General features: G+C 39.9%; 1 protein-coding gene across 20 annotated transcripts in view; it reads left to right on the forward strand.

Moving 5' to 3' along the window:
- TCF4 (transcription factor 4) overlaps positions 1-27939 on the forward strand; it is a 336832-nt gene that overhangs the window by 188935 nt on the left and 119958 nt on the right. For 13 of the 20 annotated variants that reach the window (XM_036010176.1, XM_036010179.1, XM_036010175.1 and 10 more), the window contains 2 exons: positions 23990-24119; positions 24599-24648. The exons of 2 other annotated variants lie outside the window; for them this stretch is intronic. In XM_036010176.1, coding sequence (XP_035866069.1) covers positions 23990-24119; positions 24599-24648 — 180 coding nt within the window. Of the gene's footprint in view, positions 1-23158; positions 23178-23989; positions 24120-24598; positions 24649-27939 lie in introns of those variants that run through there. 5 more of the 20 variants (XM_036010178.1, XM_036010190.1, XM_036010177.1 and 2 more) reach the window with 2 other exon arrangements.

The raw sequence follows: 27939 nt of genomic DNA on the forward strand, positions 1-27939 counted from the left end.
TAGTGGTACACACTTGCATGTGTATGAACGAATACAGTGGGGTGTCTTCGGTTTGTGTCTCTGAATGCTACAGTGATTTTGCTGCCTGTTACACTTTTAAATCCATAGGTGATTCCACAAGGGACAGAAGCCAGACCTGTCGTGTGCAGTTCAGTGTGTATCACGTTTTGTGGCAGAGTAACACCGTTCGGTCAGTTTTTAGTGAACGCTCTGCGTGCTCAGCCAGAGCGGCGAGAGCTCGGGGCAGCGCAGGCTGGCGCTCACTCACCTGTAAGGTCCTTCCGTGTGAACACAGTTAGAACACATGGCATGTTCATGTCACCCGCACCCACTTACTAAATATCAATGTAAGTAACATCTTAATTTCATGATTTCCCAGGACACTTCACCCCATTTGCTTTGAAAGTGATGGGATGAGAAAAGACTTGAATTTTAATAATTTATTTTTTGTCAATTATATGATTTTTTTAAAAAATAGAGATAAATTTTGTTTCAAATACCTCATTGAGAGAAATGTGAATAGTAATATGCTAAAAATTTTAATTTTAAAAATTCTTCCAGCTCCTTAATTTTATTTTTCCAGCTTTATTGATCTATAATTGGCAAATAAAATTCTATATATATTTAAAGTATACATGGTGATTTGATATATGGACATACTGTGAATGTATCTCAGCCAAGTAAAGCAACACAACTGTCACCTCAGATAATTAAATTTGTGTAATGAGAGTGCTTAAGAAATATTCCTAGCCAATTTTAAGCACACAGTACACGGTTTTTAACTACAGTCACCATGCTGTACATTATTAGGTTCTCAGAACTTACTCCTCATGTGGCTGCAGGTGTAACCAGCCTCTCCCCAGTCTCACCACGCTCCCAGCCCATCAGCTGCCACTGGTTTATTTTTTATTCTATAAGTTTGCTTGTTCTTTCTTTAAAGAATTCCACATATGAAGGACACCATACAGTGTTTGTCTTTCCCTGGCTGGTTTGTTTCACTGTGAATGCCCTCCAGACTCACACTCGTTGTCTGAAATGGCAGAGCATCCTTCTTTTTGGGGCTGAACAGGAGCCCGCTGCGTGCGCGCGGGTGTGTGTGTCTCCGATTTGGGGGGATTGTAAAGCATGTTGCAGTGAACGTTCGAGTGCAGCTACCTCTTCAAGGTACGGATTTTGGTTTCTTTGAATCTATACCCAGGAGTGGGATTGTTGGATCACACGGTAGTTCTGTTTTTAATTTTATAGGTACCTGCGTGCTGTCTTCCATAGTAGCTATCCCGGTTTTCAGTCCCTGGTAGTGCAGAGACCCCCTCCTTCTGTATCCTTGCCCGCATTTGTCTGTGTCCTGGTTTTCGTTTGATTTTGAATGGTCATCCTATTGGGAGCGAGGTGATGTTTCACTGTGGTTTTTGTTTGCCCTTCTCTGGTGATTGCTGACACTGAGCACCTTTTCATGCACCTGTTGGCCGTGTGTGTGTGTGTTCTTTGGAAAAATGTCTGCTCAGGTGCTCTGCCCATTTATTAAAAATCAGATTGTTTTGTGTTTTTTTTTGCCACTGAGTTGTATGAATTCCCATATGTTTTAGATGTTAACCTCTCATCAAATGCATGGCTTGCGAATGTTTTCTCCCACCCTGCAGGTTGCCTTTTTCTCTCCGTTGATGGTTTCCTTTGCTGCTCAGCGGCTTTTCAGTTCGATGTAGCGTCACTTGATTATTTTAGGTTTTTGTTGCCTGTGCTTCCAGTACGTGATTGCCAACACCAAAGTCAAGGAGATTTCCCCCTGTGTTCCTAGGAGCTGTATGGTTTTGGCCCTTAATGTATTTAAGTTTTTAATCTATTTTGAGCTAATTTATGCGTGGTATAAGACAGGGGTCCGGTTTTGCTCTACATATGTGGATATTTAGTTTCCTCAGCGCCACTTACGGAAGAGATTGTTCTTTTCCCGTTACGTGTTCCCGGTGCCCTTGTCAAAGGTCAGGTGACTGTACATGCCTGAATTATTTCTGGGCTCTCTATTCTGGTCTGTTGGTCTATGTGCCTGTTTAAATGCCAGCTTCATGCTGTTTTGATACTATAGCTTCATAATATATTTTGAAATTGGGAAATGTGGTGCCTCAAGTTTTGTTTTTCTTTCTCAAGATTGCTTTGGCTATTTGGAATCTTTTGGGGTTTCATCCAAATTTATAATTAAAGTTAATTTTAATACTGATAAATAGGGGTAAAATGATTATCATCATGGCAATCATACAGAAAACCAGGATTACTATTCAAATGAATAACTCTATAATTTTAATTTTCCCACATAGTTCCTTAAGTAATTTAGTCTTTAGGACCTAAAACTGACTTACAAACTTGGGGTGAAAAGGGGGAGCTAGTAGTGAAGTATTCAGGAATTTTGTAGCCTGGCTCTTGAACCATTAGTAGCTTGAAATCAGCCGTAGTGGGGGTGTTCACACCATGGCAATGCAGCTCTCCTCCTGAGGTGGTGTGTCAGCCCACCACTGCAAGGATCAAGGCTTGACCTCTATTACATACCTGCCCTATTTCTATTACTACCGTTCTAATGATTAATTCTATTTTTAAACAATAAGTTGTAGCTTTCTAGAGTAAGAGTGTTGAAACTGACCCCAGAGCTGAGTAAATTAACTGCCCCACAAAGGTAACCGAAGTGGTTCACGCTCCGGGGGAATGGCTCTGCTCTTGCGAGTGAGTCCGCTTGGCCTGTCTCCCTTGCCCTGGTGAATTCTTTGCCTTTCCCAAGCAGGCTTTCGGGCATGGAGGCCCCCTGGTGCTCCTGGGGCTCTTGTTGCCTCCTCCTTCTCAGCTGCCGCCTGCGGTGTAGTTGCTGCCCTTGAGTTGGCTCTTCACTCACACTAACCCGCGCCCCCCCCCCCCCCCCCCCCCCGTGCACCCTTTCTTCTAACTTTGGCAGACACACTAATGTACAACCCGGTCAGGAAAATGTTGAATTAATACATTTTTTGGTCTATGCCACGTAGATTTGCCTGTTTTTCTGCCTCCCTTCCTCCTCTTGCCCTCCACCCCACTATGCTGCTTCTTAAAAAAGAGAGGAAAAAAAATGTCTTGCACTTTCTACATTTATATTTTGATATAAATAACTATTACTAGTAAATTTAGTCACATTTAGACTAAATGTGTTATTTGAAAGCAGGAGGATCTAATGAATAGGAATGAGGTAGATCAGATATTGAGAACTTGACATCTTTTTTGTGAATAGAATGTTGAGATCATTTTAGTGGTAGGCTAGTTTTGTAAGAGATATCTTATTTTAAGCCTTCATTCAAAGCAACTTTTGTGGTTCTCAAATCAGCCTCTGTTCAGAAGACCAGTTTCATTGTGTCATCTCTCTGAAACATTCCTTCTTTGTGTTAAGCAGTTCTTGTTTATATGCACACTAGTGTGGATAACTGTCTTATTTTAAACCTTCTTTCCCAGCTGTAAGAGTTTTCTGGAGTGCATAATGAATACCAGAGTGTTCCGGGTGTTGTGTGTAGGGAAGAGGAAGAGTTTACATGTATCAGACGGCCCACAGCCTGATCGATCTACGCCACGGCCTGGGGAGCACAGCCACACTCAAGGGGTGTCCTGAGTAGGGGATGATGGTGCCAACCTTTGCCAGTGTCCCATCTGGCGCAGCTTCTTTAAACTTTCTATAGCTTTGCTTTCTTCCTGCCTGTGAAACTGCATTAATATTAGCACCTTCTTCGTAGGTTTTTGTGAGGCTTGAATAATTTAGTATATGTAAAACAGAAGAGCCTGCCACATGGAATGTGTTCAGTAACTGCTGGCTATTATCATAAAACAAAGTTTTTAGTAAGCTATAACTTATCTTTGACTGTTGGTGGGCAAGAGTGAGCAGTATCTTTGAATAGGTCATTGTTTCTAATATCTTTAGGTCAAGTATTCTTAGTGAAACCTTACATTTTGTTCTAACTTCTAGCTTTGGTAACATTATTAGTCTTTGCAATTTCCTTTTGAGAAGGTAGACCTCTTTTTCTCTCTGATACATATTTTTTACTTTTTATTTATCATTTATTTTAGAGAAAGGGGGAGGGGGAGAAACATCAATGTCTGGTTGCCTCTCACACACCTGCAAATGGAGACCTGGCCTGCAAGCCAGGCATGTGCCCTGACTGGGAATCGAACCAGCAACCCTTTGGTTCTTGGGCCGGTGCTCAAACCACTGAGCCATACCAGCCAGGGCTCTGATATATTTTTTAAGAAACTTTCAAAGCCTAATATCATATTGAAAGAACATGACATAGTAATATTAACTAAAAAATTAGATGATCTTATTTCTAGTCTATAGAGTAAAAGAAGGAAGTGAAGTAATCTTTCTAGAGCTATGAAGTGGCTAACAATGGCCAGGATTTGGCTCTTTGCCCCCTGGACATAATGTGTCATGTTCCACAAAATAATACCCAGTTCAACACAGTCTGGAATTACCCTTGACTTTAAATATTAGTAGCATTTATGGAATTGTTTTTGTAGATGTCCAGTGCCCCAAGTAAAATGCAGCTTTTCGCTGAAAAGAATGGTTGATGTGGAGGGCACATTGTTGGGGTTGTGGCAGTATGGTGGGGTTCAAGGTCATTCGTGATATAGCCAGGTTGGCATGATCAAAGGCTACAAAACTTCAGTAGCTTTTTGGATAACTTTATGGGATATACCCAGTAACTGTTGTTATCACATAAATGTAAGCATAACCACTTAAAATATTACTTGCGTCCTCCTGTGCTTGACTCTCATATTTTTCCTGGTAATAATAGGATAAAGTGAATTATTTTATTCCATGTTACAAGAAAACTAATTCCATTAGGTAGGGCGAGGGTTTAGGGATTACTCCCACGTGTGGTTTGTTTACAGTTATCCTACTGTAAGGTAAAGGGAGATGCGTGTGACTGTGATGTGTTCTTAAGTTGAAACAAGAACTGCTGTCTCACCCGTTTCTTCCCATCTGTCCTCAGAGAAGGTGCTTAATCTTCTTACCTCCCACTGGGTACCTCTTTCCACATTTTAAAAATCTAATTCATAGTTTTATTGAAATTTTGCAAACTTTTCCAATACTATTTTATATAGCTTTTCTTCTTGTCCAGGATGCAATCCAGGGTCACAGATCATATTAGTTGTTACGTCTCTTCAGTTGCTTTTGATCTAAAGCATTTTTATGTTATCGTGTTCACCAGATGGGTCAGGAGCTGGAGGTCAGTCATAGCGTGTTGGTGGGGAAGCACTTAGTTGAAAAATATGGTCGGTGGGACGAGATCTGAGGACTGGTGGGCAGGTTGTTGCTCGGAAAGAACGAGACTCGGTTTTCCAGTTTACTGACACACGGATTTGGTGTCCCAGCTGTTGCTCAGGGTGGCTGTACCTTTCCTGCTGAGCCACATTCGTGAAAGGGTGGAGGTAGGAAGTCCTTGCTGAAGTTCTCCCAGGAAAGCTAAGCTCTTAAATGACCATTTGAAAAATGGTTTCCCTAGCATCTATTAAAAAAAAGCAACAGCTTGATTAACTATTTGGACAGTGAAAGTCCCATGCTGTGCTTCAGCAGAGGAGTTAGAAGCCACTGAGGTTCCGCAGGGCCGGTCCCCACAGGCGTCAGAGACGTGTCCCCGCAGGTTAACTGGGCTGGCTGTGTGTTGAGAACGGGGGACACCGGCACGCCAAAGTCAAGTGTGGGGAAGTCGGATGGGATGTGAGACCCGCGAGTGGGAAAGAAAGCCTTGAACCACGAAGAGCGCGTGGAATGCCAGTTTTGAGTGAACAGTGCTTCAGAAAGGGCACCACTTCTTTGCGGACCTGGGTTTGAGCTGGAAACAAAGAAAAGTGGATGCCTTTGAGTTGTGATAGAAGAGTTTTGTGACTTAACTAACGTTTTAGTCTAGCTACAGCATCCCCAAAGCCATGCCTTCTTGCGAGCCTCAACTACATAGCATTTTTGTTTCCTTAATGGCTTCAAAAAATGTAAAATAACACGTGAATACTACCCTAAAAGGTCACACACTGAAGTATATTGAGTAAAATATAAACTTAAAAGGGATAACCGTCCCTACTGCATTTATAGATAAGTTGAAGAGAACTTAGGAAACCCACCCCCCTGCCCCCGCTTTTATAGATTTACTTGTGTGGCTCCAGGAAGGTTTTGCATTTTTAAAAAATGTTCTTACTAACTTTGCTCTTAGGAGTTTTCTTTTAAACAGGAATTTCTCATTATAATTTTTGATTATTTAGCTGATATATAGGAAAGTTGGTATTATTATTATTTTTTGTATGTTGATCTTATAAATCATAACATTATAGAGCTTTCTTAACTAGCCCCTGGTAGCCAGCCTCCCTCCCTCCCTCCCTTCCTTCCTTCCTTCTTTCCTTCCTTCTTTCCCATGATTAAGATTCTGTAGAAGGAACATCACTGGCAAATATTTACAGTGTCATTTCTTCAAGCATCTTCTCAGTGTGCTCCCCTTGTGCGGACACCCTGGCAGGACCTCAGGCAAACTGTTGAAAGAACAATGGGGATACTGGTCAGCTTCGCCCTTTCTGAGTTGAGCAGAGAACCATCTAGTGTTCCACCATTAAATAAGTGAGCTTCTAGGAGACTGAGAAAATGTTCTTGTAACCCATCACTTCTTAAGATGAATATGTGTGTATTTTCAAACTGAAGCCCTATACTTATAACAATTTAAAACTTTTAAGTCATGTTAAACCTCTTGAGATAGACTCTGCTTTGCCTTTTGACCTAAAATTGTATTTTGTGTACTAGTATATGTTCTTATATATTTATGATTCATTAACAATTTTGTGTAAACCTGCAAATCAGGGTTTAATAATAAAGTGAAACTCGGGGCTTGTCCCAGGAATTCTGTGGCCCCACGTGGCCCCGGGTTCTGTGTGTTCACGAGCTGCCCGGAGAGGGGCCTGCCGTGCTCCTTTCTGGTTACGTGCCTAGGTGACACCTGGCCTTAGTGACGCCCCGTCCGACGCATCAGGAAGTTTTTCTGCTCCTTCTTGGACCCTAAAATAGCTTATGTAGGACAGAGATTTTTGACATTTGAGAGAAATTGCCTGGAGCTGGTTCTTTGGAATTGTATTTTTGACTAATTTTTAAATTTTTAATTAAATGTATTTCAATCGTAGTTTATATTGTCTTATGAAATATCCATCTTTAGACTTCATAATTTATTGCATAAAATTATACATATAGTCCTCTTAAAAAATTCTTTATATCTTAAGATTTTTATCCAAATACAGTTTGTAATCTTGGGGATTTGTTTCCTGTTTTTGTTACATCTCTCAGATGTGCCAGAGATTTATCTTTTCTTTGGCCTTTAACAAAATTTTCTTTTGGCTTTATAATCAATCTACATTTTCTTTTAGTTTTATTTCGTAAGTTTCTCTTGCAATTACAATTCATTTGTTTAGTATTTTGAACTTTTCTAGTTTTTTGTGCTGTATGTTTTCATTGTATGTAAAAATTTTATTTTTACATGTTGTAGTATGTGGTTTTAGGCCATAATTTTACATTTGGTTACTTCTTTGACCGTATCCCATAGAATTTTTTATATAACACTACTGTTGTCATTGATTCCTGGGTTGTTTTAAATGTCACTTTAAGATTTCTATTTAGCCCAAGAGTAATTTAAACACTGTTTTAAAATTTCCACTTTAATAAAATGTTTTCATGGTGGTACTATGATTATGTTATTTTTTTTTAATTTGTTATTTTATTGCATTTCCTGTGGGGGAATGTCATGGGTATTTCCTACTTTGGGGTGATTTAGCTAGACTTTCTTTGTGGCTTCATTTACTATCAGTTTTTTAACATTCTGCATGCCTTTGAAAAGAATGAATACTCTCAGTTTTCTCTATTTTAATATGTTAAATGGTGTCTTACTTATTTTCAGTCTACTTGCTTTAAATTTCTCAAAGAGATTTGTTCTAGTCTTCTACTTTGATTGTGGATTTACCAGTTTTGCCTGTATTCATAACGTTTAAAATATACCTCAAAGCTATGATATAAATAAACATTAGAAGTTCATGAATATTTTATTTTTTTGATGCACTAGATGTTTCATCATGTTAAATATTCTTCTTTTTTTAATTAATTTTGCCTTGGATGGGCTTTCAGTTGATAATGTTGCTACACATGCTTTCTTTTTTTGGTAGAGTTTATCTTACATATATTTTATCTCATTTTAGTTTTCATATGTCATGCCTGTTTTCTTCTTGGTGGTCTGTTATTCACAGCATTTAGCGTTACATTTTTCTAGTCTTATGCAACAGCCACTAACTTAACTGGAATATCACCTGAAAATAAACAAAACAAAATAAGGTTACATTTAATATTGAACTTATTTTTGCCATGTTAACTTTTATATATCCCAAGTTTTCTTGTTTAACCTCTTTTTTTTTCTTGGCTTGATCACATGGCTTTTGTTTTATTTCTTTGCTGCTTCCCCCCTAATAATATGAGAATTAGGCATCTTATTTTTTTATCATAAAATGTGCCCTTTTATTTTTAACTCACACATTTAAAATTATATTTTTCTATTAAAATCTAGAGCTGCTTAGTATCTGTACATTTCCTGAAAAAGGGTAAGAGTGATTCTTAGCATATTTTTTTCAGTGACCCTTAGCATATTTTTAATTCCCCAGTTTCTCCACTTCTCCTTTACCTTCCATGTTGAGATCAGTATACTTCCTTCTAAAGTTTTCTTTTTATTGCATCAACAGTGAAATAGATGTTACTCTGAGGTTTCTTTGTCACATCCTAGTATTTCTATGGACCATGCCCCCCCCCTTTTTTGCTTACTTTTGTCCTTGTGTGGTTTGTACACCTTTATGTAATTCCTTAGAAGTATGTGTGGGCTATACATTCTCAGAATTTTTAAATTTTCTGTATTGTCTTTATTTTGACCAACTCTTTGAGTTCAATTTGGCTAGATATGGAATTCAAATTTTGCAGTCATGCTGCCCCCTTTTAAACCTTAGTTTTGCCCTTAGGAGGGAGTACTTAGAAAGTCCTAAGGTCATGATGGCTGAAGCTCTTTGCTGAGTTGATTTTCTGCTTCTGTTTTCAAACTTAGAGTTGGGGGTGGGGTGGGAGTGTGCTTGTTCTGGGGAGAGCTGTTTGGAAACTAAGGGAGCACCTGGGTCCCGAAGCCCCACCCATTTCCCTGCAGTAGGCGGGAAGACCCGCTCGGCCAGGGCCTGGGGGCGGGGAGCAGCAACTTCCCTTGGACCGGTGTAGAGTAAGAGAAAAACCTTTGGTATTCCGAAAGCTAAAGATGTGCTGCTTTTTTCTCCCGCAGATTGACAGGTTGATGTTCGAGCAGTAGCCAAATAACCCAGTTTAGCGAACTGCTGAATTTTGACTTTTATAAACATTTAATGAATACATTTTTTATTTATGCCAGGGTAAAAAAAAAAAATCCAGCTGCTGGTTTTTGCCCCCTCCCCATATCTTTTTTTGCCTTAATGCCAAAATTAGAGCCTTTAAATATTTTTAAATTTCACAGTGAGCACCTGCGCAGGTATGAGTGTAATACGGCTTCACAGGGGGAGTGGGTGAGGCTGGCGGCCTTCTGTGCTTGCTGGGAACGAGAGTGTTTCCTTCCTTCCGAGCAAGGGGCTGTGGTCTCTCCCTGACTCCTCATGGACCTCCGTGGCTTCTGCCTCTGACTCTTAAAGGAACTAAGCGTCCTGCCACAGGGCCAGTGGGGCAACTTTATGAGCTGGTCCTCAGATCAGGTGGGACTTCCGATTCTTTCTCTGATCAACTGCTTGACCTTGAATCTATCTAGTAGCTGAAAAAACTTTGTCTCTCTGCCAGTTTTAAACCTTCCGTCACCCTAAGAAAGGGACAGAGTTTAAATCTTAAAGGAATCTGCAGCTTTTAACCCTGCTGCTGGTGTTCACAAGGCAATCTGAGTGTCAGTCTTCTTTAAGTTTAAAAATACGTAGAATGTGTTTTATTGGTATGTTAAACTTTTGGATCATTTTTATTATGGAAATTTTCAAATTCACAAAAAATAGAGAAAATTACAAAATTTTCCATCATGTATCCATCATCCAGTTTCAATGGATGTCATTATTTCCCCAATCTTTTATATATATATATATAAAATCTCATATATGTGTGTGTGTGTGTGCGCGTGTGTGTAGCATCCCTTCCATTTTATGTTTCTGAAATGTTTTAAACAGTTCCCAGACAGCGTATTCTTTTCCCAGACACCGTATTCTTTCATGTACAAACATTTCTGGAGCATCTTTAACAAATAAGCCCCCCGTCTTTGTCTTTCACGGCCACAGTGTCGGTATCGCAGCTAGTAAAACTATCCGTAATACTTTAATAGCGTACTGAGATTTTCCCCAGTTGCCTTGCAAATGTCTTTTTACAGTTGGCATGTTTGAATCAAAATCCAAACAAGGTTCGTGCGTTGCATTTGATTATCATGGTCTCTTAAGTCTTTGTAAAATATAACATTCTGTGTGCCTCTCCTTTTTAATATTATAACTGGTTTATTTTTTCTGTATAATATCCCCAATCTAGATTGGGGGGATTCTCTATATTTTCTGTAAACCAACAGTTGAATCTAAAGTTTTGATAAGATGTAGGGTCTGTTTTTCTCATGGATTGCCTTATTTACATTGCTTTGCTTCACATCAAGATCATATTTGGTCATTCTCTTTTCGTGGTGTTCAGATTGATGTTCGGTGAATTCATGGGCTGCAGTCCGCTCCCCACCATAAAGTCTGTCTTGTCCTCTGTCACCTGTGTGCGTTAGGGTCTATTGGCTGTTTCTTTGGCGGGGGATACAAAATTCTCAAGGCAAATTATTTTAATGTAGTTTTTTCTGCATATTAAATCTTACCTGGAGTGTTATCATTTATAATTCATTCCTTTTGCATGTTTTTACAGTTTTTGTATCGTATTTGACATTCTTCTCTCTGAACTTACAGGGTGCCTTGCAAACCTGCTCTACTAATGTGCTTATTTTATTCTTGTTTTTTTGCACATTTTAAGTGAAACTTATATTTTACTGTGATTTATTCCTGTGCTTAGAACAGTTCCTGGAACATAATGCTATTTGTGGAAGGAATAAACTTAGGGGTTGTGCATGTTTTCTAAAGAATAGTAGCCTGAAACTTGATTGAAATACGAAAACTTCTTGCTCTGTCGTAACTTCCTCAGATCCTGCAGCCAGTGTTGGCATGTCAGGCAAAGGAATAGGAGTTGCAGGAGCTGTGTTGTCTGTGTTGGCAGGCGGAAGGAGGATGGCGGATCTGTTGTATGGGTATTTGGATGGGGACAGTACATAAATAAATGTAAATGTATATAAAATATATGTATGTGCATAAACACACACACAGACACAGCTGATCTATCCCAGGTTGCCTTTACAATTTTAGATCTGTGTGCTGCAGAACTTGAGAGAAACTTGCCTTTGAGTGTGGATCACCCGCTCCAGAGCCAAGATGACACTGGGCCCTCAGGGAGGTGGGTGGGGCTTTACCTCTGCTACATGGGCGGAACCAGCTAAGTAGTTTGCAAACTAAAACATCAAAAAATGTTACTAGATAGGAGTAGTAGTTCTGAGTATGAAAAATGCTGTCCAGGAGATGTAAAGTTAACGTGGCAAGCCAAAGGAAAGGTCTCACACTGTCTCTGTGTAGCTGATCTACTAGGTTGGGACAAACTGGGCTTCTGCAGAGGTCCACTATGCTTGCTTGGGCAGGCTAGGTGTGAGTGTTCTAAAGGAATCGAAAGCTGCATTTTAGGGAGTTAATATGGTGCATTAACATGTTCTTTGTCACTGCCCCCCTCCACATGGAATCTGATCAGCTTCCCATAATAAAATGGATGGCTATTTCTATAGCAAACATGTGAGTAGTCACACCACGGAGGATAAAAAAAGATTGTAGATATCCTCATATCAGCTCAGCTCAGGTTTATCACAAAACTACAAAAAGTTTTCAGAGCTTTTGGAATATCAAAGTTGAGGACAAGGGATTGTGAACGCACAAATGAAAAATAAATTAGATATCTGTCTTTCCTGGAAGAAGAAAACAAATAGAGCAGATATTATTGTTAAAGCATTTTAGGTCCATCATATAAATGATGTCTTTCTTAGAGTTCACATAAGACTTAGCAATGTCAAGTACAGAAGGCCCATCTACGTGGTTAAAAAATGCTGTGAAGCGAGTTCTGAAATAGGAGCTTTCATCCTGAAAAGGTTAGTTCTCCACCGTGTGCGCCTCCCAGAGCCTGTGTAGTTGGAAGCCTGCTGGGCTCTCCGGAAGGTCTGCCGCCGCCACCGCTGCCCGGGGAGCCGAGAGAGGCGGCACACCAGAGCCTTCATCACAAATCTCTCTGTGCGTCCTTTGCTATGTCTGTCCCTTCTGGCAGTGGCACCCAGTTGTTTCCATGTACTTTGCTTAAAACATGTATGTGTATACACACACACATATGTATGTGGATACAGTAGGTTTTCCCAACCTTTTTGTAAAAATACGTCTTAGCTATAATTATCATGCATTTAGTTTTCCAGATAAAATTAGAATCATTTCAGAATCTCATGTTCTCCCTCTCCCTGCTCACTTTTCTCTATTTGTCATTTTGTTTGTATTTGCATTAAAAGTCTAATTTAATTTTGAGTCATCAGATTAATTTTACTCAAGTACTTTTTGGCAAAATATTTGTATGAAAGATTAAAGTATTTGGCTCATTTAAAAATTGATATATGAGATTATCTTGGTGTCTTAGAAGTGTTTGTGCTGCTGAATCCCTTCATGATTTTTGTTACGCTGGCTTGTGAACCCGTTCAGGTAGTGTGTCATATGCTCCCCATCTACATACTTTTATAGCGAGGGATGTGATAAAACTTAATGAAACATACACTTGTTCTATATCCTTGGAGATAGACTGTAGATGGATACAAATGCTCTACAGTTCCTACCCGAAAACTTAGAAACTACACTTCTGTTCCAAATCCATGAAGTTAGTTGGTTGCTCATTGTTAAAATACCATCTTTCCCATGACGAGTGAGAGCAGCTTGTAAAATAGATGTGTGAATATCCAGTCAACCGAGAGACTGGAGACTGGTTAGTATGTATATCTAGGAAGGATTTCCTTGAGCGAGTTCTGAGTGGGGTTTCAGAAGAGGGGCGGGTCACTACTTAATGCCGAGGTCAAGGCTGAAACTCTGAAGCTGGAAGTTGGGAGGCCCAGTTCCATGTGGTTCCACGTGATTCTCACTGGAATCACACGGAGGGGAAGACACGGGTGTGTAGGTTCTGCACCCCCAGGGCGTGCACCAGTGGCTGGCTCACAGTAGGTGCTCACAGTAGGTGGACTAAATGTATGGAAGAAGAGAGAGGCCTGCAAGGTGGATTGGCTTGAAGTTGCCTGGGAGGGGGGTGGGAGGGGGGAGGAGGGGTATTTGTAAATTCTGAAGGTGTTTCTGCTGAGAGACAAAGAGTAGTTCTGGGCTTTAGAAAGCTACATTCTGACAGCAGCGTATGAAGATTCACAGTGGGGCAGGGGTGAAGGGGTTTTGCAGTTTTTCTACCATGGCAAAGCAATTTAACTTTCAGGATATACAGTTCTATAAAGAAACTAGACCTTCATCCTAGAAAAGGGGTGAGCAGACCATGGCCTGGAGCCAAACCTGGCCCATAGCGTGTGTTTATAGATAAAGTTTTATTTGGAACACAGCGCCACCTGCTCATTTCCACAATATGCGTGGCTGGTTTCGTGATGCACCAGCAGCGTTGAATAGTTGCAACAGAGACCTTATGGCTGGCGGGGACTAAGATGTTTACTCTCTGGCCCTTTAGGAAAGTATTTGATGATCTCTGTCTTAGAACAAACATCGTTCTTAGTGGTGGCACTCTGTCTGGAAACATTCGCCTCATTAGAGAGTTCAGAAAAATTGGTATTTCAGTAGTCTAAGAAAGTTTAGGCTGTATGACTTTCAATGAAGAAATGCGCCAAAAATGTGTATCGTGTTGAAGCTCAGTTCTTAAGTCGTTGCCTTGATTGTCGTACTTCAGGGCCTGGCCTGCTCTGGCCATTTCTGAGGCCCGAGTCCTCTAAGCTGCGCCGAGTACCCACTGCCCTTTGATTCTGTCTGAGCCAGCCTGCTCTCCGTCCGGAGTTAAGAACCCCGTAGCTAAATACCAAGTGAAGACTTCTTGCTGTCTACCAGGGAGAGTAATTTCTCAGCCAGCTGTTTTAATTCCTTCTGCCGGCTTTATATGCTGTGTTTCCCAGAGTAACCGTTCTTTGTAAAACTCTCCACAAACCACCCCTCTTGCTCTTGCTGCGTCTTCGTTCCTCTTTCCTGCAGTGCCTTTCCTACTGGAGGGGTGTGGTGTCTTTGGACAGTGCCTGCACAACCCCAGTGGTTCTGGATTCTCTAGAACTTGGCCTCACTGGTGAATGATAAGCTCTTCGACAATGCAACGTATTTAGGGAAATCCAATCATTTTTGCACAAACCAATTATAGATAAACATACATGTAAACCATCGTGTGTGTGTTTAGACAAACACACAACTGATTTCTTTGCAGACTTTACAAATGCTGACTCCTCAAGTATATTTTAAAGGGCTTAGAGAATAATTAGGAAGTTGGCAAATTTTTGTGAGAGAGATGTATCTTTTACATATTAAGGATCAAATGTAGTGTTTTTTTTTAATGAAACATTCATAGTGTGTTCTTACAAACCACTCTAGGGGCACAGGAGAAAAGCTGAGGATGAGGCTGAATATATAGGTGTAGGAATTATGTGTATACTCAGCTAGAGATGGAGAAGTTTTCATCATGATGGTAATCAGTGAAGTCACGTAAGAATGTTCCGTGGCTGATGGATTACTTAGTTATGGAGGCCATGCTCTGCAGTAGGGCCTACCGTGCTAGACGCCAGGAACACCAAGATGACGGAGGCTCACTTTCTGCCCTTGGGAGACTTCCAGGCCAGAAGAGACAAGTCAGACAAATAAACACTTACTTGCCGTGGAATATGGGAAATGTTACAGCAGGTGATTTTTTTCAGATGAAGTAGGAAGAAAAGTCTAGAAGGAAGAGTAGTCAATTGTGAGATGACTGAAATGCGAGCAGACTGGGGAAAGGAAATAACAATAAAAAACAAGAAAAAGAAAAGGAAAAAGAATGCGAATTTCATTAGGGAAGACATGGAACTCAAGGGCAAAGGTGAATGTGACACGGGGCCGTGGAGAGCGGAAGCGCAGGCAGTGGGAGATTTCAGACCTGAGACCTGAGGTTTAAACTGAGATTTCACTTGAGACAGCATGTTGTGTACCACTTCCTCGGCCTGTTACAAACTGTGCAGTGTACTCTGTGAATGATACTCAGAGGTACTAATAATAATACCACATTACATCCTAATTTATATAATAACATGTATAATATTGTATTCATATACAGGAAATATTATACATAATATGATACATATATATGATACATATAATAATACTCCTTATCAGTAAATCAAGGCTAAGTAAGTACTAGGAATGTTGCTAAACACATTATATTGTCTACGTTAATTCATACAACAGGTAGGTACAATTATGCCAGCATTTGCCAGATAAGAAGCCTGAAGCTTGCAAAGGTTGGACAGATTGTCCGAGGTCATCTGGGAGCTAAGTGGCTCTCACTCTCGGGCATGGGCTACTCTACTGAGTTAGGGGCTCCTCTGGAGTAAGTTTGAGAGGTGAGCTTTTGATGTTAAGATGAACTGAAGAGAAGCACATTGACTCCCCCTAATTAATGGGTGGAGTGAGGGCAAGAACAAAATGAAGAGTAAGGAATAGAGACAGGGAGCATAGGAGAGTGAAGACAAGCACCGGCTTTGAAGTGGAGCCCATGTAAATTCCCACCCTGGCTGTGCTGCTTGCCAGCCGCATGGGTCAGGCAGCGTTCCCACGCTGCTGTCCTCCTGTGTACAGGCGGGGTCGTACCTTCTGCTTGTTAGTGTGGAAAGGATCTGCCGCTGTGCCTGGTTCATAGCAGACACTCGATTGCAACTGCTGTTGCTGCTGCTACCACAGCTTATTCCGTTCCCAGGACTCTGCCTGCACATTCTTCCTCCTCCTCTTCACTGTTACTACTCCTGCTGCCACTGCCACTGCTATTATTAGAGCAGTAGTGGCTGGAATAACTAATGGAACAGATTGATGCTAAAAAATCTAGAACAGTTACTGAAGTTCTCAGTTTGGCCAGCAACAATAGTTGCTCTGCACTCACCTCACTGTTTAGTGAGCATTTACCACGGCCGGTCTTTGAGCAAGCTCAGTGGGGAGTCAGAGCACAACGAAGCTATTTCCTCCTTTCACTAGTGTCTATGCTAGTTTGGCCTTCTACCGCATACTTTTGACAAGTCACACATGTAAGAAAGAGCTTTGGGAAGCAATGTGAACGCACCTTGAAAGTAGACCTAGACCCATGTGAAGCAGGAGGCCATGCAGAACTCCACGAAGATAGTTAGGGCTCCAGTCATTTCACGGCGAATTGAAGATTCTGTTGCACATTTCCTGCTTCTCCAGATAACCTCAGTTTTCTGATGATATGCGGTAAGCTTGTTCCCTTGCTTACAGGTTCAGATAGTTATCGGGATGCTTGATTTCAGTAAATCTTCTAGGCTTGGCCATCAGACCTGATTGAGCAGCCATGCCAGGTGCTGGTAAGCCGGATGAATGGGGTCCCAGTCCCTGCCCTCTGGGAGGGCCATCTTGCCGTGACGGTGGTTTTCACAGATCCCTGCTCAGAGGGGGAGACACTTACAACAACCTTGATGTGGTCCCTTCCCCACCCACAAAGAAGGAGGCTGGCATGTGACAAGTGGATGTCCTTCTGCTAAGCTAAACTAGTAGGCTGGCCAGGCACACTTTTCAGCACAGTTATTTTAGCCGCATGTTTATATTTATAGGGGAAGCGATGCTAATTCCCAGGTATGTTAACAGGTCTTATTCCGATTGTTCTATTTTTACACTGGAACAAAATTGCTGAAGAGAACCATTTTGAGGCAAGTAGTGATTATAACATACTTACCAAATTATGTATCAAACAAACTTCCTGAACTGAGAGGGGCTTAATCCACAAAGAAGATAGTTATGTTTATATCATAAGTTTTCAAATCTGCTTTTATTGTAGGTTACCAATTGCTTTGGTGTTTTCTTTGTGCCAACTTTCTATCTTCTTACTAAGAAATGCACCCCTCTTTTTACTGTGTGGTAGATGGCTAGGGGGTCCAGAGTGGGCTTCTGAAACCACAGAAAGGCTCCCACCATATTGTATACAGTGAATAGTGTAGTTTTTTCAATTTGAGAGGTAATAGAATAGGTTAATGCATAAATCTTTCCAACTTTTGGGCAGCTGTAATTTCTATACCAAAAGACATGAGTTGTTACTGGACTCTGTCTTATACATTAAGCAATTGTTACCATAGTAACTTTTGTATCACAGTCTAACATTTAAAAATAAGGTGTAGTGTTTATAGGAAAAGACAATATATTTCAATTTTTGAATGGTGAAATATAACCAGTACTAAAATAAATAATTTTGTAAAATGTGACTTGAATTTTTGTAGAGTTATGTACATTTCCAACCAAAAATGATGAAGGACATTCATTTAATTTTTTTTTGTGGTGTAATGGGGAAATAAATATTTTTTACAAATAGCACTTGGTAAATACCACATAACATTTATTAAATGCCTGTAATTAGCCTCGCAAGGATAAAAAGTTGAACCTATTGGAAGCCATTTATTGATGGCTAATATAGTAGTAAGAATTTGAATTTAACATCGTGTGATTGATATCAAACATTATATCAAATACAGTTTTGTTTTTGCATACTTAGTTGGGCAATACCTAGTATGACTAGCTTTGTTCTCATGTGTACTTGAATTAACAGCCCTACTTTGCGCATGCTTGCAAAAGCAAAATTAAATGAGCAATTGAAATAATCCTTGTGGCATTTCCAGGAAAATGGCCTCTTAAACGGAAATTATTGAGATTGATTGTTGGCCAGTTTCTTTATTAAATATGGAACAAAGCTAGCCATTTCTTGTTGCCATTCTAACTCTGGGCCATTAGGCTATATCATCACTATTTATTTAACTCTTTTTTAGTTTTTTTATAGTGACTATTCAAAATTGTTATCTGAGTGTAGGCTTTCTGTCTGAAAGTGGAGTAGACTGACAGTCATTCACAACTCTTGAGGAATCGTTTAGGTCCTCCCCAGTGGGTTACAGTACGGGACTATGAATTGGAGGAACACGGGAAGGAGGGTAACCGTGTGCTGGACACTGGCTCTCCTGGACATTTGTTTGTTTGTATATTTATTTCCTCACCCGAGGGCATCCTTATTGATTTTAGAGAGAGGAGAAGGGAGGGAGAGAAGGAAGGAGGGAAACATCGATGTGAGAAATACTGATTGGTTGCCTTTTGTACACACCCCAACTGGAGACCAAACCTATAACCCAGGTATGTGCCCTGATGCGGAATCCAACTGGGACTATGCTCCAACCAAGTGAGCCACACTGGCCAGGGCCTAGGCATTTTACATATGCTGTTTCACCCGCTCCTGATAACCCTATGATAGGGCCTTTATTCCCTTTTTACAGAGGAGGAAATAATGGTGTAGAGCAGTTGTGTAACTAACCCCCAGTCATATTGCCAGGTGCCTCTGAGCTAGGGTTCTGGCTGATCTTTCTGACCTCAAAACACCACCCGTCTTTCCCTGGGAGGGTTAGATTCTGCGCCTGACCTGTACAATGTGCCTTCTACTTTTAGGGTGGAGATAGAGAACATTGACCAAAAATCCTTAAAAGATCATCTTTGCTAAATGATCATTTTAATAATCTACATTTTTCTGCAGCCCAATAGCAATTTGTTAGGTCCCTGATTATGAGAGTTATCCTTGCCATCTTATCTTTCTAAATGTCCCCAGCTCTCATTTGTTGGAACTAATAAGCATAGGATAGAAATAAAAATAAATCAAAAAGACATATTCCAGGACCTTCAAATTCAGGACTAGAGATGGTCCAAGACTGACCTTCAGTTTTGAGCTCTGAAGTTCAAAAGTGGACAGGTGGAAATACAGTGTTCTTCATTGCCCTTTGGTGCGAGATATATTCTACGTTGCAGAGTAAGTGCCAACAGCAGCAAAATTATCGTCCCCTCCTGCTACTATAGTAAGTCAGCAATGGCCCTTCTGTGGTCAAAATGGCAAATTCAGCAGCAGCTATTCGACAGGGATTTGCAAAAACTTCCCCATGGTTGTTAGGAATCTTATTCAGCAGTGTCTTTGAAAATCCAATTCTGTGCAGAATTAACTATGTAGAAATGACCTCGGCTGTGATTTTTTTTAAAGAAAAAAGGGTTTTAAACAAATCTAATTTGTAATTTTTCTCAATGTGAATTTTGCGCTTAGCACTGCAAAGTCTATTAGCGGTGTCTGTGTATATACATACACACATACACGGTATTCTTAAATTTAACATGGTTCAGAATTTTCTTTTCATATTAATGTAAATTCCTGGCTTTATAGAGTCAGTTCACCATACAAAGCCACTATACATCACTTAGGTTTGTGATGAAAGAATGGAATTGCAGCTGTGTGAGTACTAGAATACCCAAACATGAATTAGGCTCGCAAGCATTTGGCAATAGTTCAGAAAAGGAGCTTAATCTGGTTTCATCTGAGACTGCTTTTCTCTGTTCGACAACATCCCCCCAAGATGTTGTGTCTGATAGCAGATCACCACGTAATGGGAGTGACGCAACGTCAGAGACAGCCCTGAGAAACCGGGGCCACACTCGCCTTTGTCCAGAGGTTTTTTCCCTTCGACTTCTTTTCTCTCTCCCCCAGATTCCAACTCTGAAATTCAAGGTCATTCACCTATTAGATGAATTAATTGGAAGCCAAAAAGCAGCATTCGTTGTACTCTGATCTCACTCATATCTATAATTAAGGGTAAATATAATCTTTCTTTTTAGAAATGTACCACCCACCCATTACATTTAAACTGCTGACTGAAATGAAATAATAGTCCAGAGCAAGATGATTTTAGTTTAACAAGAAAAAAAGTTGATAATTTAAGCTTGAAGCAGTTAGTTCTATTTTTGATTACCATTCAGTTATAAATCTAATTTGAGATATATGCTGCCTTACTGTTATTCAAGTTTAATTCATGGTTTGCTTTCTTGGTTGCATAAGCCAAGTTCAGTGGTTGATCAAAGATGTTCAAAGGCTTCCCCCAAAAGAAATGGGAGCGGGTTGACAGTGTGTTAGGAGGACAGCCTGAGACCCAGAACTGGTGTAAAACCGACAAACGTTTTCACCGAAAGGGAGCCTTGTAAGAACACTGCCCTTGGCATTCGAGGGGCTGTGCTGGGGCCGCTCTGCTGGACCGGCTGTAGGAGGTGGGCCCCCCAATATTGAAGCCCGATCGGCAGTATTAGCCTGTTTTACTCTTCGGTTAGAGTAGTTTGAGTGTTAAAATTGTTTGTCTTTCAGTAAAATGAAGAGTGAGTAAGGGGAAGGACTCGTCTCATCACATTGCAGACAGTTGAACAAAATGCTAAGCTATGGGTTTAAGATTTACAGGTTGGCTCTCTGAGATGCCACATCTTGCTTCCAGGGTTTCCTGGCAGACGTGGGCAGCGTTCTACCGGGACCCAGCGTAACCGCAGAGCATGAGCTTGCACAATGTCAAAAACCTAAACCTTTTTAATCCTATTTGAGGCGAAGAGAAATTGGCCCATTTTAAAAGTAGACTTCAGCTTTTAAATTTAACTCTTATTAACCATACATTTGGCTTTAAATTCATATATTTATATGTAGACAAATTCATATAGAAGTGAACTCCTTATCCACTTTATGCAGTATTTAACTTATTAAGTCGAATGCTGTTAACTTTTTAAAATTTGTAAATTCATGTTTTTCCGCTGGTGGAAATTTTTTTATCTTTCTTATTGCTACAGAGTTAAATGTGTGACGTAAAGGCCAAACAATAGTAAATGGTCATTGTTCATTTCACAAGTGTACTCTACAATAAGAATACGTATATTTTTATCTTAATTTTCCCTAGGGGAGTGATTAGGCCCCCCTTACGTGTGAGGATATGCTTATTTCTGTTGCATTAGAAGAATGATTCTATTGACTGAGTGAAAAAGAAAAAGGTCTCAACAAACAGGTCTAAAAAGACAGAAACAGGAATGTGCTTTGTGGGAAAAAAAAAAAAAGATGATCGTGAGCCACCAAATGTTTGTAGGTGCTGTCTGGTCTCAGTACTGGGTCACCCTACGTAGTCCACGTGGCTGGCTGCACATTCCAGAGTTGGATGCATGATTTATTTAAAATTGGCTCGTGAAATGATTTTCTTCTGAATTAACAACAACAAGGTCAGCCAGGGGCAGTTAGCTATTGTCCAGTTATCATTTTATATTTTTCACAGCTCTATTGTGAATGCTGCTAAAACACAGCACAGCAAGTGTGTCTGTTTTTATGTTGACCTATTGAATGCATCTACTTTCTTGGGAGTGAAAACCTTTGCCACCGGCACCAACAAAAACACAGCTATGGTGAAGCTCATTAGGAAGACAAACAAGCATTTCAGCCAACATATTTGCTCAGCCCTTTTCTGAAGATTTTGTGTAATTTTAGAAAAATAAAAATGAAGAAATGGGGTAATACCTATCTAGAGTACAGAGCTCTCCATGGTCAACAGAGGGGAAGGGTGAGGGGAGACTGAGAAGGTAAAGGGGCCAAATGTGTGGGGGGAGGGGAAGAAATCAGGCTTCAGGTGGTGAGCACACAGTGGAGTAGACGGGTGTCCTGCTGTAAAGTTGTGCACCTGGAACTTTATCTACTGCTATTAACCGGTGTCACCCAATACATTTAATTAAAAATGACAAGAATGTTTTCGATAATTTAATGTTTAAACTCCTATTGTCAATGAAATAAAGGCCTATTTGTAGGTTTATCAAACTATGAGGAGGTTGTGATTTAAATCAGTCACAGATTTATTGGTGGGCATTTCCAAGAAAACTTGGATTTGCACTTAAATAGATAGTAGACTTTATTAATAAGATTTACCAGGAGTGAGGTTTGGGGTTGAGATTCTAAAATTTTTTGCCACTCCTACAATGACAAAGAAATCATTTGGTGTTATACTGTTGGATTCCTGACTTTGTAGAAATCTTCATTATAAAGAGTTCTGCACTTTAGTTTGTTATTTCACAGCATTTTGACATCTTAAATTTGGAAGGAGCAGTAATTAAGCATGTGGATGTCAGATTTTTTCCAGTAAATAATCTGATTTTTTATTAGCTATTTATGTGGTAAATACTAAGATATTTGCAATGAGTTTATTCTTCAAAATTTGCTTCCAACCTAAAATCTCCTCCTTGGAGTTGTATTGTAAAGTAAGGTTTATTCTGTATCCCTTCAAAAAGTCTGAAACTGGAATCAGGCAAAGGCAGGCTTGTCAAGTAGCTGATTAGTCCTTTATCTATTACTCATCCAGCACTCGCAAAAATCCCTGGGAATGCAGAGGGTCTCTTTATGATATTTAGCTATGGCGGTGGAAAGGGGAGGTTTAAATTTTTGATTTTCCAGCTTATGGGTCATATTTGACCAACTGCTTTCACTAGCAGACATGCCACTTTGTTGAGCTATTTAGGAATCAAAAAGACTGCCTTAATTTAAAACAAGGACCCTTTGTTTTAGTTGGTGACTGCCTTGTGAAATTTTTCAGTTCTCAGCGGGTTAACCAGGGAACAGGGGCAGAGTCATAATTGGCCTATTTAGAGTATTTTGCATGTGAATAGTGTGTTAGTGAAGCATCCCTAAGTCTGTTGTGAGTGACATGGTGATTAGAATTTAGATTAGGGAAAACACATTCTGTACTTTATCAAGGACAGTAATTAGTTCAGTCAGTAAAAGTTGATTACAAGTAACGATAAAGTTAGATTTTTAGTACTTAATTTTAAAATTTCTTTATTAAATAGTAAATTTGTTCTTAATATAAATGGTAGTATCTACACTTATTTTCTAGCATATCAGAATAATTAAAAAGAGCAATGTGTTCACTGCAGAGTATAATCAGACGATTTATATGTTATGGGTAAGTTTCTACGTAGTTTTTAGAAAATGTAATATTATTATATAATCTTTCATGTGTCATCATTTTCGAAGGTTTAGTAATTTGTCACACCATGATAAGTTAATGATATTTGTGAAAGTTTTCTCGCGTTCAGGTAAATGTTTAATCTGTGGGGATGTGTTTTAGCCTCTGATAGTCCTCAAGAGGGCATTCTGAAGTTCTTTAATTTGTTCCTACTAGCTTGGAAAGCCTACGGTGTCTATCATTTTGGGAGTTAGTGTGAGGATGTGAGTTTCCTCCCGGTTCAGTTGGCATTACCTTTTCTGCGGGGGCTGCGTCAGTTCGTGGAAGGTCACGGGGTGCAGATGCAAAAGCAGAGTTCTCCGTGGGCGTGAGCACCCACTCCCACCCCCGGGGGGAGCCGCCTCGAAGTTGTGTGCGCTCGCAAACCGGATGCGCCTTGGTTCTTGTTAAGGAGGAGCGTGAATAGTTCCCAGATGTGAGCTTAAGTTGAGATAAAGAAAACATTAGTCTTACATAAATGCCCCTTTCTTTTAAATTAAAATGGTAGTCGTCTTAAAAGATTAAAATATTGCTGGAAAGGGAATCCCCTTCTATCTTCCTCTCAAAAACAAAGAGTTAAAAACCCACAAACTCTGGGCTAGCTCCTGAGACTGCTTTTCTTTTCCTTTTTGTTTTGTTGTGTTTTAATGGTTTTAGCTTAGCAGATGCTGTTTCTTTATTGCATTGGTTTAAGTACTAACAATCAGTTGGGGGGTGGTGAATGTGAAAAATTAACCTTATATGTTTGTCTTCCCTTTTTAACCTTTTAGCAGAGTCTCCTGGGAGGTGACATGGATATGGGCAACCCAGGAACCCTTTCGCCCACCAAACCTGGTTCCCAGTATTATCAGTATTCTAGCAATAACCCCCGAAGGAGGCCTCTTCACAGTAGTGCCATGGGTAAGGTGCTCCTCTGTTTGACTGACTGGTGTTAGCAGCCTGTGTTTCCTTCCTGTCCTTTTTCATACCACCCTCTCGTCCTACCCTCACCCCGCCCCACCCCCAAAAGGAAAAAAACTCATAAAATTGTGCTCAATTGTCAGGCTCATGACTCCCCCTCAATAGTACCTTGGGCGGGGATGTTAACAATTTACAGTAGCAGAACTATTATGGTGAGCACTTGCTTCTTATCTTCTCCTGGCTGTCCATGTAAGAAGCATTTTAAACAATCAAAGCATTAACAAGTGAAAACATCTTCACTTTCATGAAAACAGCAGAATTTGATTTCTGCCAGAATAGAGGGTGATCTCGGTACCAACGTTTTGTGAAGGTAATGATTGAAGGAAATCTGGTCTAACCTGAAAGGCGTGGCGGTCTAATCTGCTTTAGTTAGGAAAATGGGCCTGCAGGGAGCTCACAGACTCTTCGTTTTCTTTCAGAGGTACAGACAAAGAAAGTTCGAAAAGTTCCTCCAGGTTTGCCATCTTCAGTAAGTACTGCTCTTTCCACTTTGCGTGTTTTCTTTCGTTCTGCTTGCGAGGCGTGAGGGCGATAGGACTGAATGAGGTTCTGCGCGCCAGAGCAGGGTCGTCTGTCTAGAATGGGGACGAGGAAGGAATGGCCCGCTCCTGACCCGCGCTGGAGTGATAACTGGCACGTTCTGGAAGACTAGGTGGTTGTGTGCATGCTCATTCAGCAGGTTAAGCTCTGAAGAGAGCCTTGAAAAGGTGCCTGAAGTTCCGGGAGTTTTACCTGTGCAGAGCTTTCAAGAGAATGAGTATTAGTTTCATGTGTTGGTTAAATTCTTTGTCAGTATTATGATGATTTATGGATTTGCATGCGAAAGGAGATTTGTGGAGAGGATTTAGGAAAAATTTACATGGGTTTCAGCCCAGAGTGCAGAGAGAATGTCTCTATTTTCTGGAGAGGTTACTGAATAAAGACTGCAAGGTAGCTGCATCAGTAGCCATTTGTGTCTGGAATACCAGGTGACAACAAGCCTCCAGCTGTAACCAGAAGCATTCTGGGTGTTTTTGAGAGCTGGAGCTATATGCAGGAGTGGCTCAGTGCCTCCAGTCCCCAGCGTAGCGGGGAGAGCTTGTGGTCACAACAAAATACGTGCTATCTGATTTTCCATTCTTAATATATATTGTGTTTTCAGATTTGACATCCTGGATATTTTATTTAGAACTGGTCTCTTACTAGTAATTTTCCCGTCATATAAATTAAAATATGAATGCTTCAACTCTTTGCTATTCTTCCTTCTTTCCCATGAGCTAGATATTTTAATTTAATTTTCTGTTCTGTAGGACACAAGTATTCTTTGAAAAGAATGATAATGGGCCTATTATCATACTCTAAATCATACTGTAAAATCAACTTATATTAGATTTCTGAAACTATTCCTAATCAATGCTTGCATATTAGTTATAATTTATTTTCAATAAATTAGAAGAATAATAGTCTTTTGCAAAATGCACTGTTAGATTAACCCAAACACCTCTGTATTTGACTTGATTCAGTCCAGTTCATTGAAAATATTATTAAGTAAATACATCAGAATAAATCTTGTCAGGGAGAAAACAAATTTTGTGTGCTGGTTTATCATAGATGTGGTAATGTTGAAGAGGCATCACAAAATTATCCATAAATATAGAAAAACGTTTTGTAAATACAACAGCCAATGGCATATAAAATAGTCACTTTGGACTACCAGTAAGTCATTTAAAAATGTACTGAGTGGTTTATTTTTTTATTTTTCCATGTTGTATTGAAATTGACTAATACCTTCTCAGGTTTTTTAAGCATATTTTAAGCTTAAAGTTTGTGGTGGATTTAATGCAGATGAAACTTTAGCTTTTAATAGCTTTTATGACAACTTGAAATGATATAGTCCTCACAGCTGTTTACATTTTCAACATGCCTGAACCTAATACGGACAGTATTAAATACAGTAAGTGAACCTTCGAATGTTCTGAGATGACAGAATAGCTCTGTGCTATGAAATTCATGCAGAACTTAAAGCTGTAGTGCCCCATTTATGCCTGATATTCAAACACTTTTCGTTTGTTTTTTCCACTGCTGAAGTAATGCAGAAATCTGCAGTTTCTGAGGGTTGCTTTTGTGTGGCATTAGATATTATCTATCTGCTCATTCATTGTTAACAACAATTTCTCATAGTTCATTGTAAGTTCTTAAGCATTTCCCAGGAAGGATCTGGCACTATAGAAAATTTCACTGGTATAGTTTTTTCTTTGCTATGAAGACACTATATGTGTGCTGATAGGTTGTCATATGTTCTGAAATATTAAAGTGTATTTCCCTTCAGAATAAATCTGGAATTGGAAATTTAGTTTGCATTATTTAATTTTTGGTTTTCGGTGGTCAGTTTAGGATTTTACTCTTCATAGAAAGCATATCTTGGCTAAATGTTTTAAGGATCCTTACAGAACATTTTGGTAAATAGGACCCCTTTTTTGAAAGACAAGGAAGGAAATTCTATTGAAATGGAAATTTTATCCTTTTTTGTGTTTGATTTTCTGTTTTATTCAAGAAGAATAAGCTAGTTTGGTTAATTTTTAGAATTCAATCATCTATTTATTGTCATTACTTAAAAAAATCTCAGCTCTGTTTAAATGGCAGTTTTACTTAGTTTACATTGGTTTCGTTGTTTTTATTGATTACATGCGTTACCACCACACACACTATAGATTTTGTTTTGACCTGAAGAGATGGTCTGTAGTGGACACAGCGTGCTGCTTCTGCCCCGGTGGGTCTATAGCTCTGCATTTTTAGATCTCTGCTATTCTTACTTTCTTTTTAAACTCAAAAAGTTGTAAATATTTAGAGGTGAGAGATGCCTCTAACACTTGCTTCGAATGTACGAGGATTTTTGTCACAAATACCAAAAAAAAAAAATGGGGGTGATAAAAGGTTTCTTTTGGAGCGATTATGGCTAAAGACATTTGTATGTTTTCCTCCATACATATTTGCCATGATAAATAGTAATAAATCTGTCACAATCTGTTGTGTCAACTCAGTTGTTTTTTTTTTCTTTTCAAAATGAATCTTTTCCTTAACATAACACAAAGAAAATTCAAACTGTAACATCTGTAATCAGATGTAAACCACAACATGATTGTGATACTGAGGCTGGACTTGTTCCTGCGGCCACGAGGCTGGGTCTTCCCAGGGATCCAGGAGAGCGAGGGCCTGCCTGGCCCTGCTTTTGAGACTACGGCGGCATCTGTGGGAGAGAGAGAACATACGCCTGGCCCAACATCAGAACGTGCTGCTGGCAGGGGCCTGGGCCGTGTGTGTGTTCTGTGCGCCACAGCTCGAGACCTCAGGTCGCTGCAGAAGCACGTCTGTGACAGGGCCGAGGAAGCCCCGTCCTGCAGGATTTATGGCACAGGCGCAGTGGAGGGGAGGAAGTCTGTCCCTCTGGACAGCACAGGCCTGTAGTTAGGACCAGGGGGACTTTTTTTTTTAAAGGAAAGGCTGTGTGAAATGACAACTCTAATTGCCCACAAGAGCCCTGTTAGTACAGCAGAACATTTTCATGCTCCCTGTTCAAGTTTTATAGTATGTTGCTCTTTTCGGTCACATTCCAGTTTCTTGTCGCCCTTATCTGGTGATGAGACTTTAGTAATAAAGCTTTGTCTTTAGTGGATGCCAGAATTTGTTTTTCTTATCTAATTTCTTGAATCTGCTTGTGAACTTCTTAGTTGTTTGATTTTTGACATCTTGGTTTTCTTTTTAAAATCATTTGTCATCTTAA

The sequence above is a fragment of the Phyllostomus discolor genome, chromosome 9, assembly GCF_004126475.2.
Source record: "Phyllostomus discolor isolate MPI-MPIP mPhyDis1 chromosome 9, mPhyDis1.pri.v3, whole genome shotgun sequence".
NCBI lineage: Eukaryota > Metazoa > Chordata > Mammalia > Chiroptera > Phyllostomidae > Phyllostomus > Phyllostomus discolor.